The 22320-nt window shown below is 60.0% G+C and overlaps 1 protein-coding gene across 4 annotated transcripts in view; it reads left to right on the top strand.

Moving 5' to 3' along the window:
- SH3BP2 (SH3 domain binding protein 2) overlaps positions 1-22320 on the top strand; it is a 35900-nt gene that overhangs the window by 12838 nt on the left and 742 nt on the right. For 2 of the 4 annotated variants that reach the window (XM_047718673.1, XM_047718674.1), the window contains exons 2-13: positions 1878-1928; positions 12575-12714; positions 13587-13689; positions 15086-15203; positions 15504-15574; positions 16082-16170; positions 16384-16452; positions 18632-19286; positions 20516-20627; positions 20892-20947; positions 21266-21347; positions 22159-22218. In XM_047718673.1, coding sequence (XP_047574629.1) covers positions 12579-12714; positions 13587-13689; positions 15086-15203; positions 15504-15574; positions 16082-16170; positions 16384-16452; positions 18632-19286; positions 20516-20627; positions 20892-20947; positions 21266-21347; positions 22159-22218 — 1551 coding nt within the window. In that variant the 5' untranslated portion in view covers positions 1878-1928; positions 12575-12578. Of the gene's footprint in view, positions 1-1877; positions 1929-4259; positions 4478-10219; positions 10379-12574; positions 12715-13586; positions 13690-15085; positions 15204-15503; positions 15575-16081; positions 16171-16383; positions 16453-18631; positions 19287-20515; positions 20628-20891; positions 20948-21265; positions 21348-22158; positions 22219-22320 lie in introns of those variants that run through there. The other 2 variants (XM_047718672.1, XM_047718671.1) reach the window with 2 other exon arrangements.

Genomic DNA, 22320 nt, shown 5'->3' on the forward strand with positions numbered 1-22320 from the left:
GGTGGGCCTCGGCTGTAGCCTACCCTGGACATCGGTTCTCGTCGAGGGTCCAGTTAGCTCTGGGTCACAGTTCTTTTTTTTTTTTTTTTAAGATTTTTTATTTATTTATTTGACAGACAGAGATCACAAGTAGGCAGAGAGGCAGGCAGAGAGAGAGGAGGAAGCAGGCTCCCTGCCGAGCAGAGAGCCCGATGCGGGACTCGATCCCAGGACCCTGGGATCATGACCTGACCTGAAGGCAGGGGCTTAACCCACTGAGCCACCCAGGCGCCCCTCACTGTTCTTCACTGTGGCTCTGAGGGACAGTCTAGGCATGTCCTAGTTAGACCATGTCAGGGCGATGGCCCTGTGGGTAGAACCTATTGGTCCATCCATCTGTTTTTTGGGCCTGCCGTGGGCCAGGCACCAACCTGGCTCTGGGGATGTGGTGGGAGCCAGGCTGATGGGGAGGGCTGGGGACATCCGTGGGAGGGCATAAGACTATACCACTGATGTGGAGATTTCAAAGGGTGTGCTGTTCTAGGTGGTTCTGTTTTCAAAGGATGAGGGAGCATTAGTCTGCGAGTGGAAGAGATTGCACATACTGGGAATGGGGCATGAAGGTCCAAAGGCCCAGGGAAGGAAGCAGGGCTGGACCCTAAGTACTTGGACTTGGGCCAAGGAAGGGCTGGGCAGGGGTGTGGGCCAGAGGCTGAGGCAGGAGTGGGCTTAGCAAATCTCGTGGGTGGGAGCTGGAGGTGGCATCCAATCCTGTGCTTGGGAAAGGTGGGGGTGGGGTGGGGGAGCCCGGCCTGGAGGAGGGCAACCAGCTGGATGCCCAAGGCGAGGTGGAGAGGGGCAGGAGGTGGGACTCTCCCCAGACTGGGTCTCTCCCTGCAGGACACACCCAGGACTTGAGATGAAGTTGGTCCTGGGAAAGGACTTTGGGGGGGGGGCGGTCCTGATGTGTAATAGTTTCCTAGGGCTGCACTAACAAAGTCCCATACCTGGGAGCTTCAAATGACAGATGTTTACTCTCCCAGAGTCCTGGAGCCCCAAAGTCTCAGATCCAGGTGTCAGCAGGACCACGCTGTCTCCCCAGGCTCTGGAGGAGGGCCCTTCCTTCCTTGCCGTTTCCATCTCCTGGTAGCTGGGGACATCTGCGTCTGCATCTGCGGCGTCTCTGGCTTATGCCCCCCTCGCCTCAGTCTGCCCCTTGGGCTTCATATGATCTTCTCTATCTGCTCTTCTCAGAAGGACACGTGCCGTTGGATTGAGGGCACTTCTGGCTAATCCAGGATGAGATTCTTAATGACATACACAAAGGTCCCTTTTCCAAATAAGGCCACATTCACAGTGTCTGGAGGCTAAGACTTCGACACAGCTCTTTGGGGACCCCCCATGTAGCCCATTACACCAGGTGACCCCAGCAGGGCCCTGCCCTCCACACCACCCACTCCCTCCACCTGGTACACCATTGTGGCTGCCTTCTCTGGAAGGCAGCTTTCAGCCCCAGGTATGGAGAGAAGGGAGAGGCCAGAAAGAGGAGTGGGTGTGTGGCTGGGGGTCCAAGGGCTGGCTCTGGGCAGACCCAGGCCCTGCAGGGGGAGCTGATACGAAGCATCTTATTTTGAGATCTTGAGGTTTTTCCCAGTATGGTCGCCAGCCACCGTTCCCTGAGCCCAGCAGGCCCTCCTTGACACCTTCAGTGCCTGAAATGCCCCAGTGGCAGGTGGCAGGCGGGCCCCGGGGCAGGCACGGGGGCCCAGGGTGCCTACAGGAGAGCAGGGGCTAGGGTTCCTGGGGACGTGTGGTGTTGGGCGTTGGCCTTGCCCCTGAGCAGACTGAGGACCCCAGGAACCCAGACTGAAAGCTCTCCCTCTCTCTTCCTTTTTCAGGCTGACCCTTGGCCCCTGCCTGGCCCTGCTGGCTGGCTCCCACCCACCGTGGTAAGTCCTAAGTCTGGGGAGGTGGAGGGGTCCCCAAGACAGCACTTTGAGGGGCTTGCCCTTGGGAGGGGAGGAGCTGCAATTTAGGGAGGGCGGGGTATAAGACAGAGCCGTCTGATGTGGGGATCCCAGCCCTGCCCCAGCCCAACTCGTGTTGCTGCTTGGATGCTGGTGTATGATCAGTTCCATGGCTGTTTCTACACCCTGTAAAAGGTCATGGCGCTGCCATTAGTGGAGAGCGCTCTGTTTTCAGGAATAGAGATGATAGCCTGATTTGCTGCAAGGTCAAGTGCTGCCTCAGGAGGTAGGAGGGCAGGCGGGGAAACTGAGGCCCAAGGAAGAGGTGGAGCAGCCCAGAACTCTGACCTCAGGCTCCCATAGGGAAACTAAGCCTGGAGAAGGGGCCAACATGGATCTGACCCCCATGGGGACACCAGCTGCTGCCTTGACCTCAGGCCTTCTCATCCCTCCTTCTGTCCAGTGAGGGCCAGTACATCCCAGGGAGAGCTGGCTGGCTCCTGGTTCTTGTCCTGGCCAGTTCTCACCCCCACGCCTGTCCCCCAGTCTCCCTGGGCCTCAGCCACCTTGTTGCCCACCCTGGATGTTGCTCTGAGCCCTTGTCCTGTCTTTGACTTCCTCCCCCCAGTCCCTCCCAGCAAACTTCACCTCCTCTGTCAGACCTGCCTGCCCCCCCAGAGTCATCCCCTGATCTACCTGCTGGGCCTGCCACCGTCCCTCCACCCCGTAGCCCCTAGAGGCCCCCACCCCAGCCCAGAACTGCCGCCCTGCCTTGTCCTGGCTGGATCATGACTCAGGGGCTTCTCACCTGCTACTTTATCTTAGCCCTCAGCACCCATTGCCCAGATGGAGAAACAGGCTCAGAGGGGCTAAGTAGGTTGAGGCCACATGGCTGGCATAGGATAGAGGTAGCTGAGTGTCCAGTGTGTCTTGCTCTGAGGTCCTCTCTCCTCCCTGGGCAGACTGCAAAGGGGAACAAGGGGAAGAAGCCCACCTCTAAGCCTCTGTCTGTCATGGCCACCAGTGGGCACTGAGGCTGACTCAGGCGTGGGGAGGCTAGGGTGGCCGTGCCCAGCCACAAAGCCTAAGTTCCCTACCCTCCAAGAGATAGCAGGCAGTCTGTGACCCCAAACTGGGCCCTGGGGGCATGACAGCCTTGGCAGGGGTCTGGGTCTGTGGACAGAGTAGGAGTGGAGGCCCCCCAGCCCGGGAGCTGCCCTCCACCGGAGCCCCAGTGACAACTATGTGGGGGATGGCCAGGTGCCAACATGGTCGATCGTGCCGGGCACACCCCAGGAAACTTACTGGATGAGACAGCGACTCCCTGGGGACCCCGTGGTCTGGCCTCTCTAACCCTCAGCTCCTGCTGTGGGTTTCGTCGAAGAGTGCCCCTTCCTTTGGCCTCCTGTCCTTTGTGGGATCCCAGCTTCGGAGAGGAGAGGCAGGGGATGTGGGGGCTCAGCACCAAACAGCCCGGCCTTGCCCCCCGGCTCCCTTTCTTGGCTGTGGGTCTGGGCAGGGGAGGAAGCCCGCCTTGGTGGGGCAGTGTTGGTCTGGGACAGGCCCAAGTGGGACCTGGGGCAGGTCCTGACACTGGTGGAGCCACAGAGAGAGGTGATCACTAGAGGCATGTGAATTCAGCTCTGCACAGACGCTGTGCCAGGCAGGAGAGTGGAATTGGCCTGTGGAAGAGGAAGGAGGGAGGGTGAAGGGAGATGCATGCGCCTACGCTGGGAACCTAGTTCCTCAGTCCGATGTTGGTGTCAAAGGGCAGAGAGGTGCGGGGAGTGAGCTCCCTGCATGGGGTGTGAGCACCGGCTTCTTGGTGGGGGGAAGGGCTTCTGGGGCCAAGGAGACAGAGTCTGGCTGTGAAGGGGCTTTGGGGGTTTGCTGGAGAGAAGCCGAGGTGGCCATGGGAGTGTGTATGCTGGAGGACCAGCAGGGAGCTTCCTCCCAGGGCACCCTGGGACCTGGGGCACTGGGTCTCTGACCCCATATGGGATGGGAGAAGGGTCGGCTAAACCCCAGCCGGCCAAGGTGCAGCCCTGGGTTTCAGCTGGGCCTTGGGACCTTATTTTATTTTATTTTATAAAACATATATTTTTATCCCCAGGGGTACAGGTCTGCAAATCGCCAGGTTTACACACTTCACAGCACTCATCATAGCACATACCCTCCCCAATATCCATAACCCCACCCCCTGGGCCTTGGGACCTTAGAGGGTAGAAGGCAGGAAGTGCTGGCTAGCCGGTGCTGTTGGGAGGACCCGGCAACAGGAAGTGTTGCATGGGGAGGAAGCCCGGGCAGCCGCAGGCCCCAGAGGTAGCTGGTGGCTGTCAGCAGGAGGGAGCTGTGGACCCGGGCAGTGCTCAGGGAGATGTCGGGGCATCAGGCCTCCCCTGCCTGGGGGAGGCAGGCTGCCAATCTGCCCTGTGACCCCTGAGTCCCATGGCCTCCTGGGGCCCTAGGACACCTGCCCCTAGCCTGTCCACGGACTGGAGCAGAGCCATGTGCCGGCAGACTGCCTTCAGGTTAGTGGGGCAGCCCATGGACTGGGGGCTTGGGAGGTGGCCCTGGCCCCGTGTTTCCAGAGCGGACAGGCTCCAAGGAGAGCCCTCAGAGCTGGGTGGGGCACAGTGGGAGCCCCACTGCCCCCCACCATGGGCTGCTCAGCCTGCAGCTGGCAGGGAGCTGGGGGCCCAGGTTGGGGTATGCCTTCCCATTGTATATGCTGGCGGGCTGGCCTAGCCTTTGGGTCCTGTGTGTGTACACATTGAGTGAGTGTGTGTGCCCGGTGGGGGGGTGGTGTGTGAGTGTGTATGTGTGCGCATATGCTTGGGGGTCTGGCAGGGAGATGAAGGGCTGGGGGGCTCTCCTCATGAGGCCCAGTTCATGCCCCTTCCCTCCGGCATGGCTGGTCACCGGCTTCCGGCCTCTGTAGATTTTTGGCTTTGATTCTCTTATGGAGAAAGATTCTGGGAAGACGAAGGCAGGGAACTGAGAGGGAAGAATGGATGGGCTATGTGTGTGGTGCTGTGAGCCCACCGGCCCCTAGGGCCTGCCGGGTGCCAGGCTGGGGGAGTGCCTGTCCCTGGCAAGCCCCCCCCACCTCCCAGTGTTTACTGACTGTGTAACTTTGGGTGAGTTACTCAGTCTTGCAGTCCCTCAATGTCTTCATCAGTGGTGCGGGGGTGATGCTGACGCACACATCAGGGGGTGTTGGGATGATGACATGGGCTGATCCGTGAGAAGCACCGAGACTGGCCTACAGTGAGTGCCCGGTGCACTTCTCCCAGCCCTGCTGTTCTAGTCTATAAAGTAGGACTAAAGCACCGGGCCTGTGGGACTTAAGGACCTGTCAGGTGGGACTTGGCCCTGGCCCATGCAGGGCTGGGTGGCGGCAGTGATGTTTCTGACCTGTGCTGGGGCTGCCAGCCCAGGGCCGGGGGGCACCCAGCAAGGGTCTTGTTAGCCTCTGGAGGCCAGGTGTGTGCGTCTGCTTACGATGGAATGAATGAGTGTGTACCAGTGGGAGTCCATAGATATGTGTGTGAGTACATAGTGAGTGTGTGTGTGGATGAGTGTATGTCTAAGAACAAGTGTGTGTGAGCACGTGTCCAAGTGTGTGTATATGTGCCTCTGTGTGAGTGTGTACATGTGTGTATATGTCTGTGTGTGTGTATAGGTCTGCATGAGTGTGTGTGTGTGTGTGCATATGTGTCTGCTTGTATGTGTGTCTGTGTATGTGTGTGTGTACAGGTCTGCATTTGAGTGTGTACATGTGCGTGCATGTGTGTCTGAGTGGGTACGTGTGCATATATTGGTCTGCGTGTGAGTGTGTACGTGTGCGTGTGTGTCTGTGTGTGAGTGTGTGTGCGTGTGTGTGGCTGCATGCATTCGGGGACCCCCAGCCCCACTGTGCTCTGCAGTTTGGGACCGGTCTTGTCACCACTGACAGGAACCCTGACTGTGGTCACACAAAGTGCCAGCTCCCTCACCACAGCCAGGGCTGTCTGCAGGTGTGAAGGAGGAGAGCCATGGGAGCTCGGCCTCCAGGTCCCCTGCTTAGCTCTCGTGCACAGGCTCACACCCGTGCACACTCATGCACACGCTGGTGTGCACACTATACCCTGCATGTGGGCCGTGTGTGTCCCACGCACAGCCCGTCTGAGCACACTGCCTGCAACTCTGACAGGGTGTGGAGCCTCAGGGCACATGCAGGCCGGGTGGGGGGTGACCACACGCTCTGGGGCTTACAGCCACATGGGGGGTGGGTGTGATCCACCAAGCGACAATTGGTGGAACTCGAGGAGGGCTGTCTCTGTGGGCCAGTGTAGTGTCACCCACCTGCTCGCCCCCCTCCCTGCACTTCAGGCCTCCGGGCACCCGGACTAACCTCAGCTTGAAGAGAAGGTCCCAGGTGAGCGAGGATCAGAGACAGAGAGTGCCTGAGGGTCTGCCGTCCCTAGTACACATCCTGCGCACAAAGACCTCGTGCCTTCTGGAAGGCCCCACGGAGCCCAGCAGCCACCACCGTGTTGGCCACCTTACCGCTGACCTTCATGTCATCAGAATCCTGCCCAAGAAGGCTCCTGTGAGCTGCAGGGAACAGAGCCACTCCCAGTGGCCAGCTCACTGGGTGGCCTCGGTCCCCTCCTCCATAGAGACAGATGCCCTGAGGGGTGTTGGGCCGCTGTGAGGACAGGGCTTTCTCTGTCCACTGTAAATGAGAGGAAGCAAAGGCTCCCTGGAGGACAGGCCTGGTGGGATTTGAATCCAGGCCAGGAGCACTCTCCTGACAGGTCCCACCCAGGGGGGCTCAGCAGACAATGCCCCCTCCCCAGGAAGCACACTAAGGGGCCTCCACTGCTGTGTCTGTCCCTGCAGAAGAAGGGACTGATGCTTCCTGCTGATGAGCCCACGGGATGAGTGAGTGGACTTTGACCATCAGGGTGCTGGGCGACACCACAAGCCTAGAGGGAGGTGGCCAGGGAGACCAGGCTGGCCAGGAGTGTGGGTGTTTCTTGGGGACTCCCCTCAATTTTCCCAGGCACCAGTGGAGCTGGAGTCTTTGAGCTGGACTGAAAGTCCCCAAAAGCTGTGTGGTCACCTTGGCCAACATGGCCCGTCATCACCCCTACCCTCAGCCACCATTTCCTTCCCTTTTCTGTTCCAGCCCGGCCTGGCACTGGGCTCTTGGTCAGGTGCCAGACCAGCTCATGCACTGGTGCAGGGCAGAGCTGGGTGGGGCGGGAGGCTTTAGGGACATCAGGATGGGTTTTCCCTCAGATGGTCTGTCCTCTGGAGAGGAGCTGAGCATATTGGCATCTGTCCCTGAAACGAGGACATTCCTAGGAGAGGTGAAGTTGAGCACAGCCTAATTCTGTCACCACCCACCCTCCCCACCCAAGGTCCGGCTGGCCGCCCAAGAGCCCTCATCCTGCCCACAGAGAGACTGTGGTCAGGCAAGAGTGAGGCTCTCACGGGCCTATACTTGCCTGGCCCCTGAGCTAAGCCAGAGTGGGGCTCTAAATTCCCATAGCTCCTCCCCTCCAATTTCTTCCAGGTGCAGTGTGAGGAGTGGGTTCCATCCCTTCATACTGCAGCTGCCCCCGCCCCAACAGACACACCAGGTCTCCTTACAGATTGGGGAGGATGCAGTATGGGGGGAGAGGGCTATATTTTGGCTTTCTGTGCCTTCCCGGCAAGTGCACTCCCTACCACCCACTAGAGTCAACATTCTGTGCCTCCTTTGGGGTTCCCTGGGTGCCCCTCTGTGCTGGGCCTGAGCTGGTGAGGATGGGGGACAGTAACAAGCTAGTGTGGTCAGTGTTACCTGGGGGGAAGGCTGTGTTAGCCCCATGGAGGGACATAGGAACCCTAGAGGCCAGGGAAAACCACCTGAAAGAGGGGACACTTGTGCTAACCCTCATTTCATTTTTGGATTGTTCGCTGCTAGTATCATAGAAGTATGAGTGGTTTTTGTGTATTGATCTTCCTGCTAACTTGTTTATTAGTTCTAATCACTTTTTAGTAGGTTCCCTGGTATTTTTTCTATATGTAATCATCTAAGTTGTGAGTAGTCTTAGTTTTTCATTTCCAACCTGGAGATCTTTTATTTCTTTTTCTTGCCCAATTGCCTTGACCAGCAGCTCTGGTACAAGTTAGATAGAAGCAGCAAGAGCAGAGTTTTCCTTGTCCTTGCTCTTAGGGGAAAGAGTTCAGTCTTTAACCATCGAAGATGATGTTGACTGTGGGCTTTTCATAAACACCCTTTTACCATGTTGGGGAAGTTTTCTCCTATTCCTAGTTTGTTGAGTGTTGTTCCTACCAGGAAAGATTGTCAGATTTTGTCAAATGCTTTTTCTCTGACCGTTGAAATAATCGTATGGTTTGTCTTTTTTTTTTTTCCTTTTTGGTATGATGTATTACAATCATTGAATTTTAAGTGTTAACCTTGTGTTCCTGGGATAGAGCACACTTAGCGTGGTGTAGAATCCTTTTTACAAAGTGCTGAATTCAGTTTGCTAATATTTTGGTGAGCATTTTTTTAGAGGGGGGAGGGAAAGAAGGAGAAGGGGCAGAGAAAGAGAGAGAACGCTAAGCAGACTCCGTGTCCAGCGCAGAGCTTGACATGTGGCTCAATCTCACAACCATGAGATCATGACCTGAGCTGAAATCAAGAGCCTGACGCTTAACTGACTGAGCTTCCAGGAGGCCCTTGGAGAGGATTTTGGTGTCTACAATCATAAGAGTTATTGGTCTGTCGTTTTCTTGTGTTGTCTTTGGTTTTGGTATCAAGGCAATGCTGGCCTTATAGAGTGAGTTCCTTCCTCTTCTGTTTTTGGAGGAGTTAACTATGAGTTGGTGTTCATTTGGACCAATTTTTGGAGGCTAAGTTAGTTTAGTTGCCCCCTAAAGACACTGGAAGGCACTGCAGGCAGTGGAAACTGGGAGCTGTATCCTGGAGGTGGTGCTTGGTGGTTCTGGGTCTTGGATTCAGGAGCCATGGGGTCTGGATGGCACCGGTCCATGGGAGGTGGAGGGCAGGAGGACAGCCTGCTGGGAAAGCTCCATGGGGGCTGGATCTGGAAAGGCCAAGTGCACATGATGAAGCCCTGGAGATCTGGAACAGAGGTGATGGGAATGGCATGTGTGGGTGGGGGAGAACATGCTGAGTGGAGGTGATGGGGGAGAGAATGGAAGCCGGGGAGGAAACTGAGACAAGGGGTGGTGGGTTACTGCCCAGAGGTGGTGGGGAGGAGGCAGTGGTCCTGAGTATGCTGCCAGGGGAGGGATTGGCAAGGGCACTGGGAGCAGAGGCGCACAGGTGGGACAGAGCCTCTCCCTGCAGTGGCAGGCGGCACCCAGAGCCAGCCTGAAGTGGAGGCGGGGAAACCAGGAACCAGTGCTGTGCACAGCTGCACAACTGCACAGCTGCACAACTACACAGCTGCACAGCTGCGCGGGAGGACAGAGCCCCTGCCCCAGCTGGCCCAGCTGACCCGCAGCCTGTATGAAGGAGGGAGATAGAAGAGGCAGAATGCTTGGGGGGCCGGCAAGGCCAACACCTACCTTTGGCCAGCCTGGGGTTCTCCTGGGAGAGGAGCCCACATCTACAGAACAGGTGGGAACTGCCAAGGACTGGACGTCTGTCTGGCTCCTGCAGGAAACCCCGGGGGGTGGAGACCGGTGGCGGCAGATGGGTGAAACAACCTGCCTGAGAGGGGGCGGGAGGACCCACAGACTCAGCCGGAGCACCAGTGGCCGCCAGCTGAACCAGCTTCACCCCGGCCACAACCCGGGGAGGCCCGGCCGCGCTCGCCCCCGTTTGCGGAAGCGCAAACGGAGGCCCAGGGAAGACGAGCCCCTCTCCCGAAGGGGCTGGCCAACCGGGGAGCCTGGCGGGCTCGGGGCCGCACTCAGACGTCCGCGTCGCGCCCCGGAGCCGCTGGGGAAACTGAGGCCCCGCGCGAGGGGAGGGAGCGGTCCGCGGTGGGGCGCGGAGCGCCGGGTCTCCACCTGCCGCGCCCGCCCCGCCCGCGAGGGGAGGAGCCGGCGGCCGTGGGGCGGGGGGCGCGGGGGCTGCGGCGGCGGGGCGCTCGGCATGGCGGGCGCCGGGCGCGGGCGGCCCGGCTGGGGCGGGCGGGAGGCGGGCGCGGGGGGTGCCGGCCCGGGGCAGTGTCGCTGTGGGCAGGGGCGGCGGGCCGCCGCGTGGACGCCGTGAGTACCGAGCCCGGAGCGCGAGCCCCGCTTCCTGGGGGAACAAAGGCGGGCGTGGGCCGGGCGGGGCGCGGGGGTTCCGTCCCGGGCAGCAGGCTCCGGGGGGCCGGGGCCGAGCCTTTGTTCCGAGTCTCGGCTGTGGGCGGGGGCCGGCCCGGGGCTGGTTGGTGCGCGCGGAGCCAGAGGGGGCAGCCCGGGCCCTGGAGGAGGTGAGCCTTTGGCGGAGGATGCTGGCTCGCCAGTAGCCCAGTGGGTGGGTGGGTGGGTGAGTGTGTGTGTGTGTGTGTGTGTGTGTGTGTGTGTGTTTTGGGGAACGGGGTCTGTAGTGGCAGGAGCCCCAGGGGTGTGTGTGTGTGTTTTGGGGAACGGGGTCTGTAGTGGCAGGAGCCCCAGGGGACAGGGCCTCTGTGTCTGACCCTGGCTGCAACACTGGTGGCTCAGTGGGACAGGGAGCACACTCCTTGTTGACACTCCGAGTCCACTGGGCCCCAGGAAGGATCAGGCACCAGGGTTAGTGGGGGCAGGCACAAGAGAAATAGTGCCTCTGGGCGGGGTTGGGGGGGTAGTCTTGAATATGAGTAGGCATTCAGATGCCTCACAGAAGAGGGGACTGTGACATGATCCCAGGATCCTGGGGTCGAGTCCCACATCGGGCTCCTTGTCCAGCGGGGAGCCTGCTTCTCTCTCTGCCTGGCACTCTGCCTGCTTGTGCTCGCTCTGACAAATAAATAAATAAAATCTTAAAAAGAAGAAGAAGAGGGGACAGTGAACCTGGGTCTTGAAGGATGAATAGGAGTTCTTCATGTGAGAAGGGGGAGTGGTCAGGCATGCCAGGCAGAAGCCAGGGTGGAAAAGAGCCTGGCATGTTTCAGGGAGAACGGCTAGGATGAGCAGGAAGCTGGATGGGGAGCAGGGGAAACAGGGAACAGGGTGGATACCAGTCAACCCACCAGAAGGTCATCGTGGCCACTGCCAACAAGCATGTGCTATATGTCAGGCTGTGTCCACTCTGTGTCCCCACTTTACAGCTCCAACAACTACGGCCTAGGGATCCCCCAGAGAGCTGAGCCAGTGTGGGAACTAAAGACTCAGGGCTACTTGCTTTCCTGCTTCCTGGTCTTAGGGCCTTAAGAAAGGGTTGGACAGAAGCTGGCTAAAGGCAGGCAGGAGGGGCGCCTGGGTGGCTCAGTGGGTTAAAGCCTCTGCCTTTGGCTCAGGTCATGATCCCAGTGTCCTGGGATCGAGCCCCGCATCAGGCTCTCTGGTCAGCAGAGAGCCTGGTTCCCCTCCTTCTCTTTTTGCCTGCCTCTTTGCCTGCTTGTGATCTCTGTCAAATAAATAAATAAATAAATCTTTAAAAAAAAAAAAAAGGCAGGCAAGAGTGGAGAGTAGGGCATTTGGGGCCATGTCCCTCATCCCTTCTCTGCTAAGGGGATGGAGAGGATGCCCGAGGCCAGCCCTGGCCCCTGTATCTTTTTAAAGCCATTATAGTCACCTCCCCCTGGAAGCCCCCTCCCTGGCAGGCTCCATCGTAGGCTGACCTGGCACACAGACTTGGGGTGGTTATGGCATTAGGCCTGACTTACCTGGGCCAATGGTTTTTTTTTTTTTTTTTTTAAAGATTTTTTATTTATTTATTTGACAGAGAGAGAGAGCACAAGCAGGCAGAGAGGCAGGCAGAGAGAGAGGAGGAAGCAGGCTCCCTGCTGAGCAGAGAGCCCGATGCGGGGCTCGATCCCAGGACCCTGAGATCATGACCTGAGCCGAAGGCAGCGGCTTAACCCACTGAGCCACCCAGGCGCCCCTTGGTTTTTTTTTTTTTTTTTAAATTTATTTATTTACTTATTTATTTTACAGAGAGAAAGAGATCACAAGTAGGCAGAGAGGCAGGCAGAGAGGGGGGAAGCAGGCTCCCTGCCGAGCGGAGAGCCTGACGAGGAGCGGAGAGGAGCGGAGAGCCCAATGAGGAGCGGAGAGCCCGACACAGGGCTTGATCCCAGGACCCTAAGATCATGACCTGAGCTGAAGGCAGTGGCTTAACCCACTGAGCCACCCAGGTGCCCTAGGCCAGTGGTTTCTTGAATTTATTCACTGCTATCCCCTAGCCTCCCTGTGGGGCTGTTAGTTCGGCAGGTGTGTGCTGAGTGAACCAATGATAGTGAAGGAACACACCCCGTTCTCAGTGTCTCTGGGGCTCAGGTGTGTGGCCAGATAGACCAGGTGCTGACCAAGTGGACCAGGTGGCCCTTTCTTTCCCTGGGGTCCCACCTGGAAGCTGGTTCCCTACCCCTTGCTGCCTCGACCCTTTAGGCTGTCTCCAGGATCTTGGTGGTGTATCCCCCAGCCAAGCCATCTAATGTCCCCCAGTCCTGGCTGAGACATGTTTTCTTCTCCTTTTTTTGCAGCTTCATGGCGGCTGAAGAGATGCATTGGCCCGTCCCCATGAAGGCCATTGGTGCCCAGAACTTGCTAACCATGCCTGGGGGCGTGGCTAAGGCCGGCTACCTGCACAAGAAGGGTGGGACCCAGCTGCAGTTGCTCAAATGTGAGTCCTCTGGGTGGCAGGGAGCATGATGGGACGGTATGGGAATGGGCCTGAGCCTCAGCCCTGTGGCCCCACTGCCCTGTTGGACCTCTGTGGGCAAGCAACCTGTCTCTGAGCCTCTGCCCAGACATGGTAGGCCCTCCATTGTTTTCCTCCCCTCCATCGTGGCCAGTACCCCCTGGGGGACCTGAGTCAGCCTCCTCGTTCCCCAGGACTGTGGGATGACTTGGGGTGCTACTGCAAAATGGAGATAGGATGGGCATTTGGCACACGGTGCTTCATCTGCACCAGGGGCTGGGGGCCTTCGGTGGCCTGGTGTGGTACACCAGGTGTGGTACAATGTGGCCTTGTACCATCCCATGGGTGTTCAGTGAGTTGGTTGGTGACTTGGTCCAGCTGCATGAGGCCAAGTCTCTGGTCCCTAGGACAGCGGGTTGGCAGAGAGTGGGGGCCCCCAGATCTGGGAGATGCCTAGTTGTCAAGACATTGAAGGTCGAAGAGCATCAGGGCTTTGCTTGTCACTCTGACCATGCATGAGCTCCCCATGCTATGACTTCTGGCCCTAGCTTTGTGCTTCGGTGGGCCAGCCTAGGTGGTCAGGGTCTCCCCCTGCCATTGGTGTGGCCAGGCCTGCCTTGGAGGGTGGTGCTCTGGGGCCTGTCATCCTGCCTGTGGTTTGCTTACACTGGGCCTCACAGTGGGCTCCCTGCAAGGAGGCAGCAGGCTAGCTCAGCTCCCTCCCCTTCCCTTTAGTGGGGTTCCAAGGCAGGAGGACTGCCCTGAGCCACCCAGGGCCTCTGGGATAGCTGCCCTGTGGGATCTGCTCAGCAGCCCCCCAAGGCTCACCTCTGCCCTCGCCCTGCCACCCTCAGGGCCGCTGCGCTTTGTCATCATTCACAAGCGTTGCATCTACTACTTCAAGAGCAGCACGTCTGCCTCCCCGCAGGGCGCCTTCTCTCTGAGCGGCTACAACCGGTAAGTGCCCCGTAAGTTCCCGGTAAGTGCCTGCTGCCTGCCATGCCCACAGTGCCCTGGCCAGGCCTGTCCCTCCGTCCTGCCCACCCCTATGGAGGGTCCAGGCTGTCTTGAGATGGCTCCCATCCCACCCTTTGGATCCTGTCCAGCCTCTCCCACTTGGTCTCAGCCTCTTGGGGCCTTCGCAGAGGACCTGGGGCCAGGCCCGGGGGCTTCCTATGCTCTTCTCAGCAGAGGCTCCTGGGTCCCCATTTGGCTTCCACTCCCCTTCCCTGCTCACCCAGCGCTTCTCCTACCCTAGCCTCCTTCCAAGGTGCCAGGAACGTACTTCACCCTGAGTCCTGCCTCAGGCCTCTCTGGTTTCGGGGCCTCCCAGGCTAGACCCAGCTCCTTGCTTTATGTGAACGGCCCAGGGGCTGGGTCCATCCCACAAGTGCCTCTATGCGAATGGGCAGGTGGGTGCTGGGCCAGAGCCTTCTAGATAGGATGGGGAATGTTGGCAAGGAAGACCTTATTAGCCCCACTTGGGCCCACCCCACAGCATCAGGGGCCTGCAGAACGGGTGAAGTGTGACTCCTGGGCTCTAGGTCTTAATGTCACAGCATGGGCCCAGCTCCCTGGGACACGAGGTCGGTGTCTCCCAGCTCCCTAGGAGGGCCCAGCCCCTCCTGTCTCTGAGCACCTAAAGGTCCCATGTCAGTCGCAGGACAGAGTGACTCAAGGTTGTGGCCACAGGCTCAGTGGGGAGGACTTGCCCAGGCGTCCAGCCCCATGCCAGACCTCCAGGCCAGCTGGGGCACCAGTAAGGAGAGGACGAGCCTAGAGCTTGTGGCTGCCAGTGGGCATCCATGGCTCAGAGCTCTGGGGTCCCCCCCTGTTGCCCTTGCCCTCAGCCTGGTGGAGGGGCATACCTGCCCCAGATGACTAGCCCGGTGGGGCTCCCCCATGGTAGACTTTGTGATCTTGATATATCCTGGTGGGGGGAGTGGCCACAGTAAGTCACGTCCCCCCTGTGTTCTCCAGGTTACCCCTGCGGGGACATCAGGAGTGGGGGCAGGGGCTGACATGCTTGGGCCCCCAATAGGCAGGCCAGCCAGGGCAGGCAGGTAGCCTCCAAGTAGAGGGACATTGGTGGGTGGCGAAGGCTATGTGTCCTCGTTCTGCAGCCATGTGGGCTGCTGCTTCCAGGACAAGCTCCCAGACCCCAGAGCCCTGTCCGCTTGGGGCCCGGTCCTCGCCTATGCACTTCCCTCTGCCTGAAGATTTTAGAACTTTGACCTGGAGGATCCACAAGATGGGCTGTCCAGACACAGCTGCGTCCTTGAGGGCATGATGGGTGAGGGGTGCCAGGTCCATCAGGCCGACCAGGGGGTGACCGCTGGCCCTGTGCCCTCAGGGTGATGCGGGCAGCTGAAGAGACAACGTCCAACAACGTCTTCCCCTTCAAGATTGTCCACATCAGCAAGAAGCACCGCACCTGGTTCTTCTCGGCCTCCTCTGAGGACGAGCGCAAGGTGAGCCTATCTGTGGGGTCGGGGGGCTGATGGGGCCACCGTCTAGGCACTGAGGGGATGTGGTGGGGATGCGTTGCCCCTCCTCAAGCCCGTGGCCTGGTACCAGCACCCCATGCTCAGGAGGCATCTCGGAAAGAGCTCTGAATGGGCTACAGCGGGGCCAGAGCCCCCAGAAGGCCACGGAGGTCGTCTCGCTGACCGTCATGCAGGCCAGCCTAGGGAGGGGGTGGGTGGAGCCCTGCCCCGGGCCACATGCACCCATGGTCTACACGCACCCACCACACCCCCACTGCCCCACAGAGCTGGATGGCTTTGCTGCGCAAGGAGATTGGCCATTTTCACGAGAAGAAGGAGTTGCCCCTGGACACCAGGTGGGCCTGGGCAGGGGAGGGGGGTTGGGGCTTGGCATGTGTGCCTGCCTCCCACCTCTGGGGGCTTGGCCCAGGCCATGTGTCCGTGTGTGTGCATGTGCGTGTGTATGCGTTTGTGCCCGTGTGTGTGCATGTATGTGTATGCGCGCGTGCGCACCCACTGGGAGTCTCTACAGGGCAGAGGGGACGTGGGGCTAGCCCTGAGGCCTGGCCCTGTGTGGTCAGGCAGGAGAGTGAGGGGGGCACCACAGTCTCTGGTTCCTGGGTCTGTGTTTCTCACCTGTGAGGAGCTTCTCCGACTATGTTTTTTCCTTGTGTTTATCTGTGGGTCTAGCTCTGTATGTGTCCACGTGTCTGTGTGTGGTGTCTGTGTGTATGTCCACGGCTGTGTGTGTGTCTGTGCATTAGTCACATGTCCGAGGGCATGTGTGTACGTCCATATGTGTGAATGCAAGGGAGATCCCCTGCCCGGTGCTCACTGTGCCCCATCCCTGCCCCCCACCTCAGTGACTCCAGCTCGGACACAGATAGCTTCTATGGTGCAGTCGAGCGGCCTGTGGACATTAGCTTATCCCCGTACCCCACAGACAACGAAGGTGAGGCCTGTCTCTGCACACCTGTCCCACCCCCTCCACACCTGGCTACCCCCGCCATGGGAGGCGTGGTTGGCTGTCTTCCCCATGCAGCCCAGGTCTGGGGTTCATGCCCCGGCTGGGGCCTCCCTGACCCTCGGCTCCCAGTGTCCTGAGGGCCCTTGGGTGCAGCTGGGCCTGGGCCACCCTGTGTCTGACGCTCTATGTGCCTTACAGATTACGAGCATGAGGATGAAGATGACTCGTACATGGAGCCTGACTCCCCCGAGCCCATGGAGCCTGAGGGTAGGTGGGCAACCTCTGAGCCTGGGAGGCTCCTGGGGCTGGAACCCGGAGCAGAGCCCCTCCCAGACTGGGAGTACTGGCCTGAGTCCTGCTCCGCGGGGCCTCAGTTTCCCTGTTGTGGCCCAGGTATCAGGAGGACTGATCTGGTTGGCTCTGCTCACCCGCTCCTCCCACGTCCAGGTAGCCTGGGGTGGAGCGGACAGCTGATTTGCAAATAAGTGAGGTGGAGGGGCCCACACATGTGATGCTGAGCCCAGGGTGGCTCTGGGGTGGAGAGTGGGGAAGGAGGAACATTGAAGAGTGGGTGTCTCAGCTCCCTGGAGCACCTCTGGGCTAGCCTGTCACTTACCCACCTGCTCCCCCCGCCCTGACCTCCTGAAACATGTGGCCTGGCATGGGAGAGTGGCAAGTACCACGCGTCACATATGTGTGTCACATACCTGTGTCACAGCAAAGCATAGGGCCCGACGGGAGGACTGTGCCTCTGTCCTGCCATCTGTCCCTTCCCACTCTCCCTTCCACTGTCCTGGGAACTTGGGATAATCCCTCTAAACCTGGCCTCCCTGTTCCTCTGCCTGCTCTTCTTCAGTGACCTTGTTCTCTGCCCTCCTCAGCCCCTGTCATTCAAGTGCAGCAGGGGCAGGTCCAGCTCCCTTTCCTGCTCCTTGTCCCCTCCCTCTGAGGCAACAACCAGGAGCTGTGGGCCATGAGCCTCGACCTCCCTCCTGGCACAGAGCCTATGGCTCCAGCCCATGTCCATCTGCCCTGCCCCTGAACTGCAGCCATGCGTGGCTAGAGATGAGCACGTAGGGGCCTCAGTTTGTTCCCCGCTGCATGCCCACAGACCTGCCCACACACTTGCTCTGAACCCTTCTGAGTCCCCACTCCAAGCAGGCTTTCCCCTCTCTCTCCCAAACATCTCTCACTCTGGTGACCTCCCCATTCTCAGATGCAGCACTTAGTACCTATGAATCTAGTTGTACGTGACCCGGGGCTGTATTCCTTGTCCCTCAGCTGCCTCGCTCAGCACTGGGTGCCTTGTGCTCCAGGTCCTCTCCCACCTCACTCAGCCCTACACCAGCCCCTTAATGCCATCCACAGGAGATGGGCCATCCAGGACTCAGGCCTAGCCCACACCTCTGGGATAGCCAGGGTCATGGAGAACCTGTCCACTGGCCTTTCCAGCCAGTGCCCCTCCTTGAACTCCAGACCTGTGCCCCGATGGCCCCCCACACACCCTCGCTTCTCCTCAAACCCCAGACCTGTGTCCCCACGGCCCCCCACACCCTCGCTTCTCCTTGAACCCCAGACCTGCACCCCGACAGCCTGCCCCACACCCTCGCCTCTCCTGGAACTCCAGACCCAGGCCTGACAGCCCACCCCACACCCTTGCTTCTCCTTGAACCACAGACCTGCGGCCCGACGGCCCAACCCATACCTTCACCTCTCTCTTGAACCCCAGACCTGCACCCCGATGGCCTGCACCACACCCTTGCTTCTCCTCGAACCACAGACTTGTGGCCTGACAGCCCGACCCATACCCTTGCCTCAAACCCCAGACCTGTGCCCCAACAGCCCCCCCATCCTCGCCTCTCCTCAAACCCCAGACTTGTGCCCCAATGGCCTCCCATACCCTCGCCTCTCCTCGAACCCCAGACCCGCACCCCCACGGCCCCCCATACCCTCGCCTCTCCTCAAACCCCAGACCTGTGCCCCGACAGCCCACCCTACACCATCACCTCTCTTCGAATCCCAGACCTGTGCCCCGACGGCCCGCCCCCCACTCTTGCCTCTCTTGAACCCCAGACCTGTGCCCTGACAGCCCACCCCACACCCTCACCTCTGCTCAAACCCCAGACCTGTGCCCCGACGGCCTGCCCCGCATTCTCTGTGTTCTTACAGCCAAGCAAGTACAGCCCTCATCTTCCTCCCAAGCTGCTCCTGTCCATCCTGCTCACCTATCTTAGTGGGAATAGCTTCCCCTCACTGAGGCGAAGTCCTCAGAGTCCCCCTTGCGTCTTCTCTCTCACCTCCACTTCTGGGAAGCTGATGGCTCCAGAAGCTTGTGGGGACCCCACATGGAGGAAGAATGAGGAAGGCCGGGGCATGAGGTTGGTGGTGTTGGCCCAGCCTCCAGCAGGTAGCACATGCTCACTGACTGGGTCCCTTTGCTCTGCAGACACCCTGACCCACCCACCGGCCTACCCGCCGCCTCCTGTGCCCACACCCAGGAAGCCAGCCTTCTCCGACATGCCCCGTGCTCACTCCTTTGCCTCCAAGGGCCTGAGCCCCCTGCTGCCACCCCCACCCCCTAAACGTGGCCTCCCTGACGCCAGCCCAGCTCCCGAGGACTCCAAGAGGGACCCACTGGGCCTGAGGCGGCCTGAGCCTGGCCCTAGGGGGTCCCTGACCCCACGGAGGATGAGTGACCCCCCGCTTGGCCCCCCGCCAACCATGCCTAGCCTCTGGAAACCCCCTTGCTTCCGTGAGAGTGCCAGCCCCAGCCCAGAGCCCCGGGTCCCCAGCCACGGGCCTGGCTCTGCCTGCAGCTCTGCCGGCATGGCCGCTGCCTCCTCCAGGAACTGTGACAAACTCAAGTCCTTCCATCTGTCTCCCCGGGGGCCACCCACGCCTGAGCCTCCACCTGTGCCGGCCAACAAGCCCAAGTTCTTAAAGATGGTGGAAGAGGCCCCCGTGGGGGAGGCAGCCAGGCCCAGACTCTTTGTGCCCCCTGTGGCCCCCAGGCCCCCCGCACTGAAGCTGTCCACGCCTGAGGCCACAGCCAGGCCAGTGGTCCTGCCGAGGACGGAGAAGCCACCCCTCCCCCACCTGCAGTGAGTAGACTTGGTGCCGGTGCCCCTGGGACCCCCTCCCCAATGGCTGGGTTCTTGTGTGGGTGCCCTGGCCTCCTCAGCTTTGGCACAGTGCCCACAATGGGTGCCAGGCAGCCGTTGTGTGAGAGCAAGATGGCTGCCTGATGGCCCCGGCCTGCTGTGGCCCTGCAGCCTCCCCTGCAACTGACCCACCCCCACCCCAGAGGAAGGTCCAGCCTCATGGGTGGTAGGCCTGGGGTCCATTGCTGTCTGGGGAGCAGTGGGCAAGGGGATCTTTGGGGAAACAGGCCTCCCAGGGCCCGTGCAGTGTCAGGGGAGGGGGCTTCAGGGCTGAGCACCTGCTCTGGGATAGACGGTGGGGGGTGGAGGGGCTTGGGCTGGGAGCTGCTAGGACCTGGTGGGCCTCTGCAGGCCCTCCTGAGCCGGCACTGTCCTTCCCTGCCTGGGGCTCTGGAGCCACCAGGGCTGCCTCTGTGCCCTTCCTGACTGGGAACTCGCCAGAATGCAGAGTATGTTGGTGACTTATCCTTGAGGTCTGCTCAAAACACTTTGTTCTTTATTGCCGGGCACTGATGTGTCCCCTGTTGGCACAGTGTCACTCATACCAACAACCTGTGGTTAGCGATGTCTGGGGCCCCAAACCACGAAGGTTCTGGAAGCGACGGGGGAGTCCTGAGTGGGCACGCTAGCCCAGTACTCCCTGAAGGCCTATGACTCTGGCATCCTTCTCCCTAGGACTCTCAGCTCTGCTGCCCGAGGGAGGGTGCCCCATGATGGTTCCTGTTTCACAAGGGGCCACAGGGGTACAGACTGGGTCGGTTTGCCATGAGCTATGGCCCAGCCCTGGCCATAGCCCAGTGTGGGCTCTGTCCATTTGTATCACCTGTTCTTTGTGGCTTGGGGAGGGGTATAACTAGGCCCAGGTCACAGAGCTGGTTAGCTGCAGAGCTAGGGCCCAGCCCCCCAGCCTGGGGCCTTCTGCAGTGTCCAGGGCACTTGCCTGTGCTATGACACAGAGGAGTTCAGGCCCCAGCACCCCTCTTGCCAGAGGCATTGGCAGTTGTGAGCCCGGAGCAGGCAATTCCTATCGTCCCAGGGCGGTCGGCACTGGCCTATCTCAGAGCTCTCTGGTCTGGGCCTCTGACAACCATTGGGGTGAACAGGGGTGGTGGGTGGAGGGTGGAGGGCTGTGACAGTGATGTGCCCTCCTCTCCTTGCTCCCCTCCCAGGAGGTCACCCCCTGATGGGCAGAGTTTCAGGAACTTCTCCTTTGAAAAACCCCGACGGCCCTCAAAGGCTGACAGCACTGGTGGGGAGGACTCTGACGAGGACTATGAGAAGGTGGGGCCGGGGCGGGGGCGGGGGGAGAGCCCAGCTTGCAGTGGGTGGGAGGCCGGGGAAGAGCTGCTGGCCAGGGGGTCTCCTCACTGAGCATCTTGAGGGAGGAGCCGCCCAGGATGCTGGAGTTGTCGGTGGGGGTGGGGGGTGCCAGAGCACCGAGCAAAGCCCCAGATCTGGGCACAGGCTGGCAGCCCGTGGTGGGGGAGGGGCACTGGCTACAGGCACCACTTGGACCCTGACCCTGACCACCACTGGTGTCTCCAGGTGCCGCTGCCCAGCTCTGTGTTTATCAACACCACGGAATCCTGCGAAGTAGAAAGGTTAGCACCCAGCCCTTCTTTCTCCAAATCCTTGTTTTTCGCAGACATGTGGTCCCCCGCTTTTCTGTCCCCCTCACTTGCCTTAGTGCTGGGCAGTTGCTAGCACCCGGACATGTCTCCGAGGGCAACAGAGGCCATGGACTCAGTCCCGGCGCTGGTGGTCACCCTGGGCATGGCCCTCACACAGCCTGTTGCTCTTGGGACCTGTGCTGCCGAAGAGCAAGAAGACAGAAAGCCACACTGAGGACCAGGGCTGGAGGGTCCCTGTGAGTGAGGTCTGAGGACGGTTTGCCTGCTGACACAGCTGTTGTATTTTAGGCTGTTCAAAACCACAAGCCCCCAGGGAGAGCCCCAGGATGGACTCTACTGCATCCGGAACTCCTCCACCAAGTCGGGGAAGGTAGGTGCCCCAAGCGTCACCCTGCTGGGCTGAGGCCCCTGGGGACAGAGCTACGTGACTGCTCCTCTCTGCTCACACCCAGACGGACGGCCAGTGCGGCGCTTTTTAGTGCACACGCCCCTTCCCTGGGCGGCACTGATCGGGCATCTCAGCCAGCTCTGTTCTGGGGGTCTCTGCCTGGCAGCCACTGCCCCATCTGTTGTCAAGAACTAAACACCGTTTTCAAACTGGGGGAGATGCTGGCCAGTCCCCCAGCATAGGTAGGAGCTTGGCAGGAAGCCCTGGGTGTCCCAGACTCAGGTGGGCTGGGGGTTTTCAGGCACCTTGCAGGGGAGGCTGCCTGGGGCCGAGGGAATAGAAGTCGGCTGCCAGTACCTCTGCCTCTACAAGGGTGGCTTGTAGTGAGCCTCACTTTTCTGCTTCTTTTCCTTTGTTATTTATTTACTTATTTATTTAAGTGAGCTCCATGCTCAACAGCGGGGCTTGTGCACATGACTCCAAGATCCAAGATCACAAGTTGCACGGTCTACGGATGGCGCTAGCCTCTCTCTGTTCTGTGTGTGTCAGAAATGGTCCTAGGGTGAGCCACGCACCTGGTACTGCTTCTCGAGTCTCCCCAGAGGCTGTCAGGGCAGGAGCCCTGAGGCTGAGGTCTGCCCGTTTGGACCCTGCTGGCCATGTCCCTCCCTAGGTCACCGGAAAGGCCCCGGGACCCAGCCGTGTGCTTCTGCCTGCCCTTTGGTCCCTGTGGCCCATCCCCCAAGGCTGGGGCTGCTCTCCACTGACCTATCTGCTGCTCCTCTCCCTGCAGGTTCTGGTCGTGTGGGATGAGAGCTCCAACAAAGTGAGGAACTACCGCATCTTCGAGAAGGTGGGCAGGCTGGCCCTGCCCCAGGGCCCTGGCTGGAAGGGCACCCCTCCCTGGGACTTGAGTGGGACAGGGTGGTGGGGGGGTGGCAGACACAGAGCTGAC

The sequence above is a fragment of the Lutra lutra genome, chromosome 2 (genome assembly GCF_902655055.1).
Source record: "Lutra lutra chromosome 2, mLutLut1.2, whole genome shotgun sequence".
In the NCBI taxonomy this organism is placed as follows: Eukaryota; Metazoa; Chordata; class Mammalia; order Carnivora; family Mustelidae; genus Lutra; species Lutra lutra.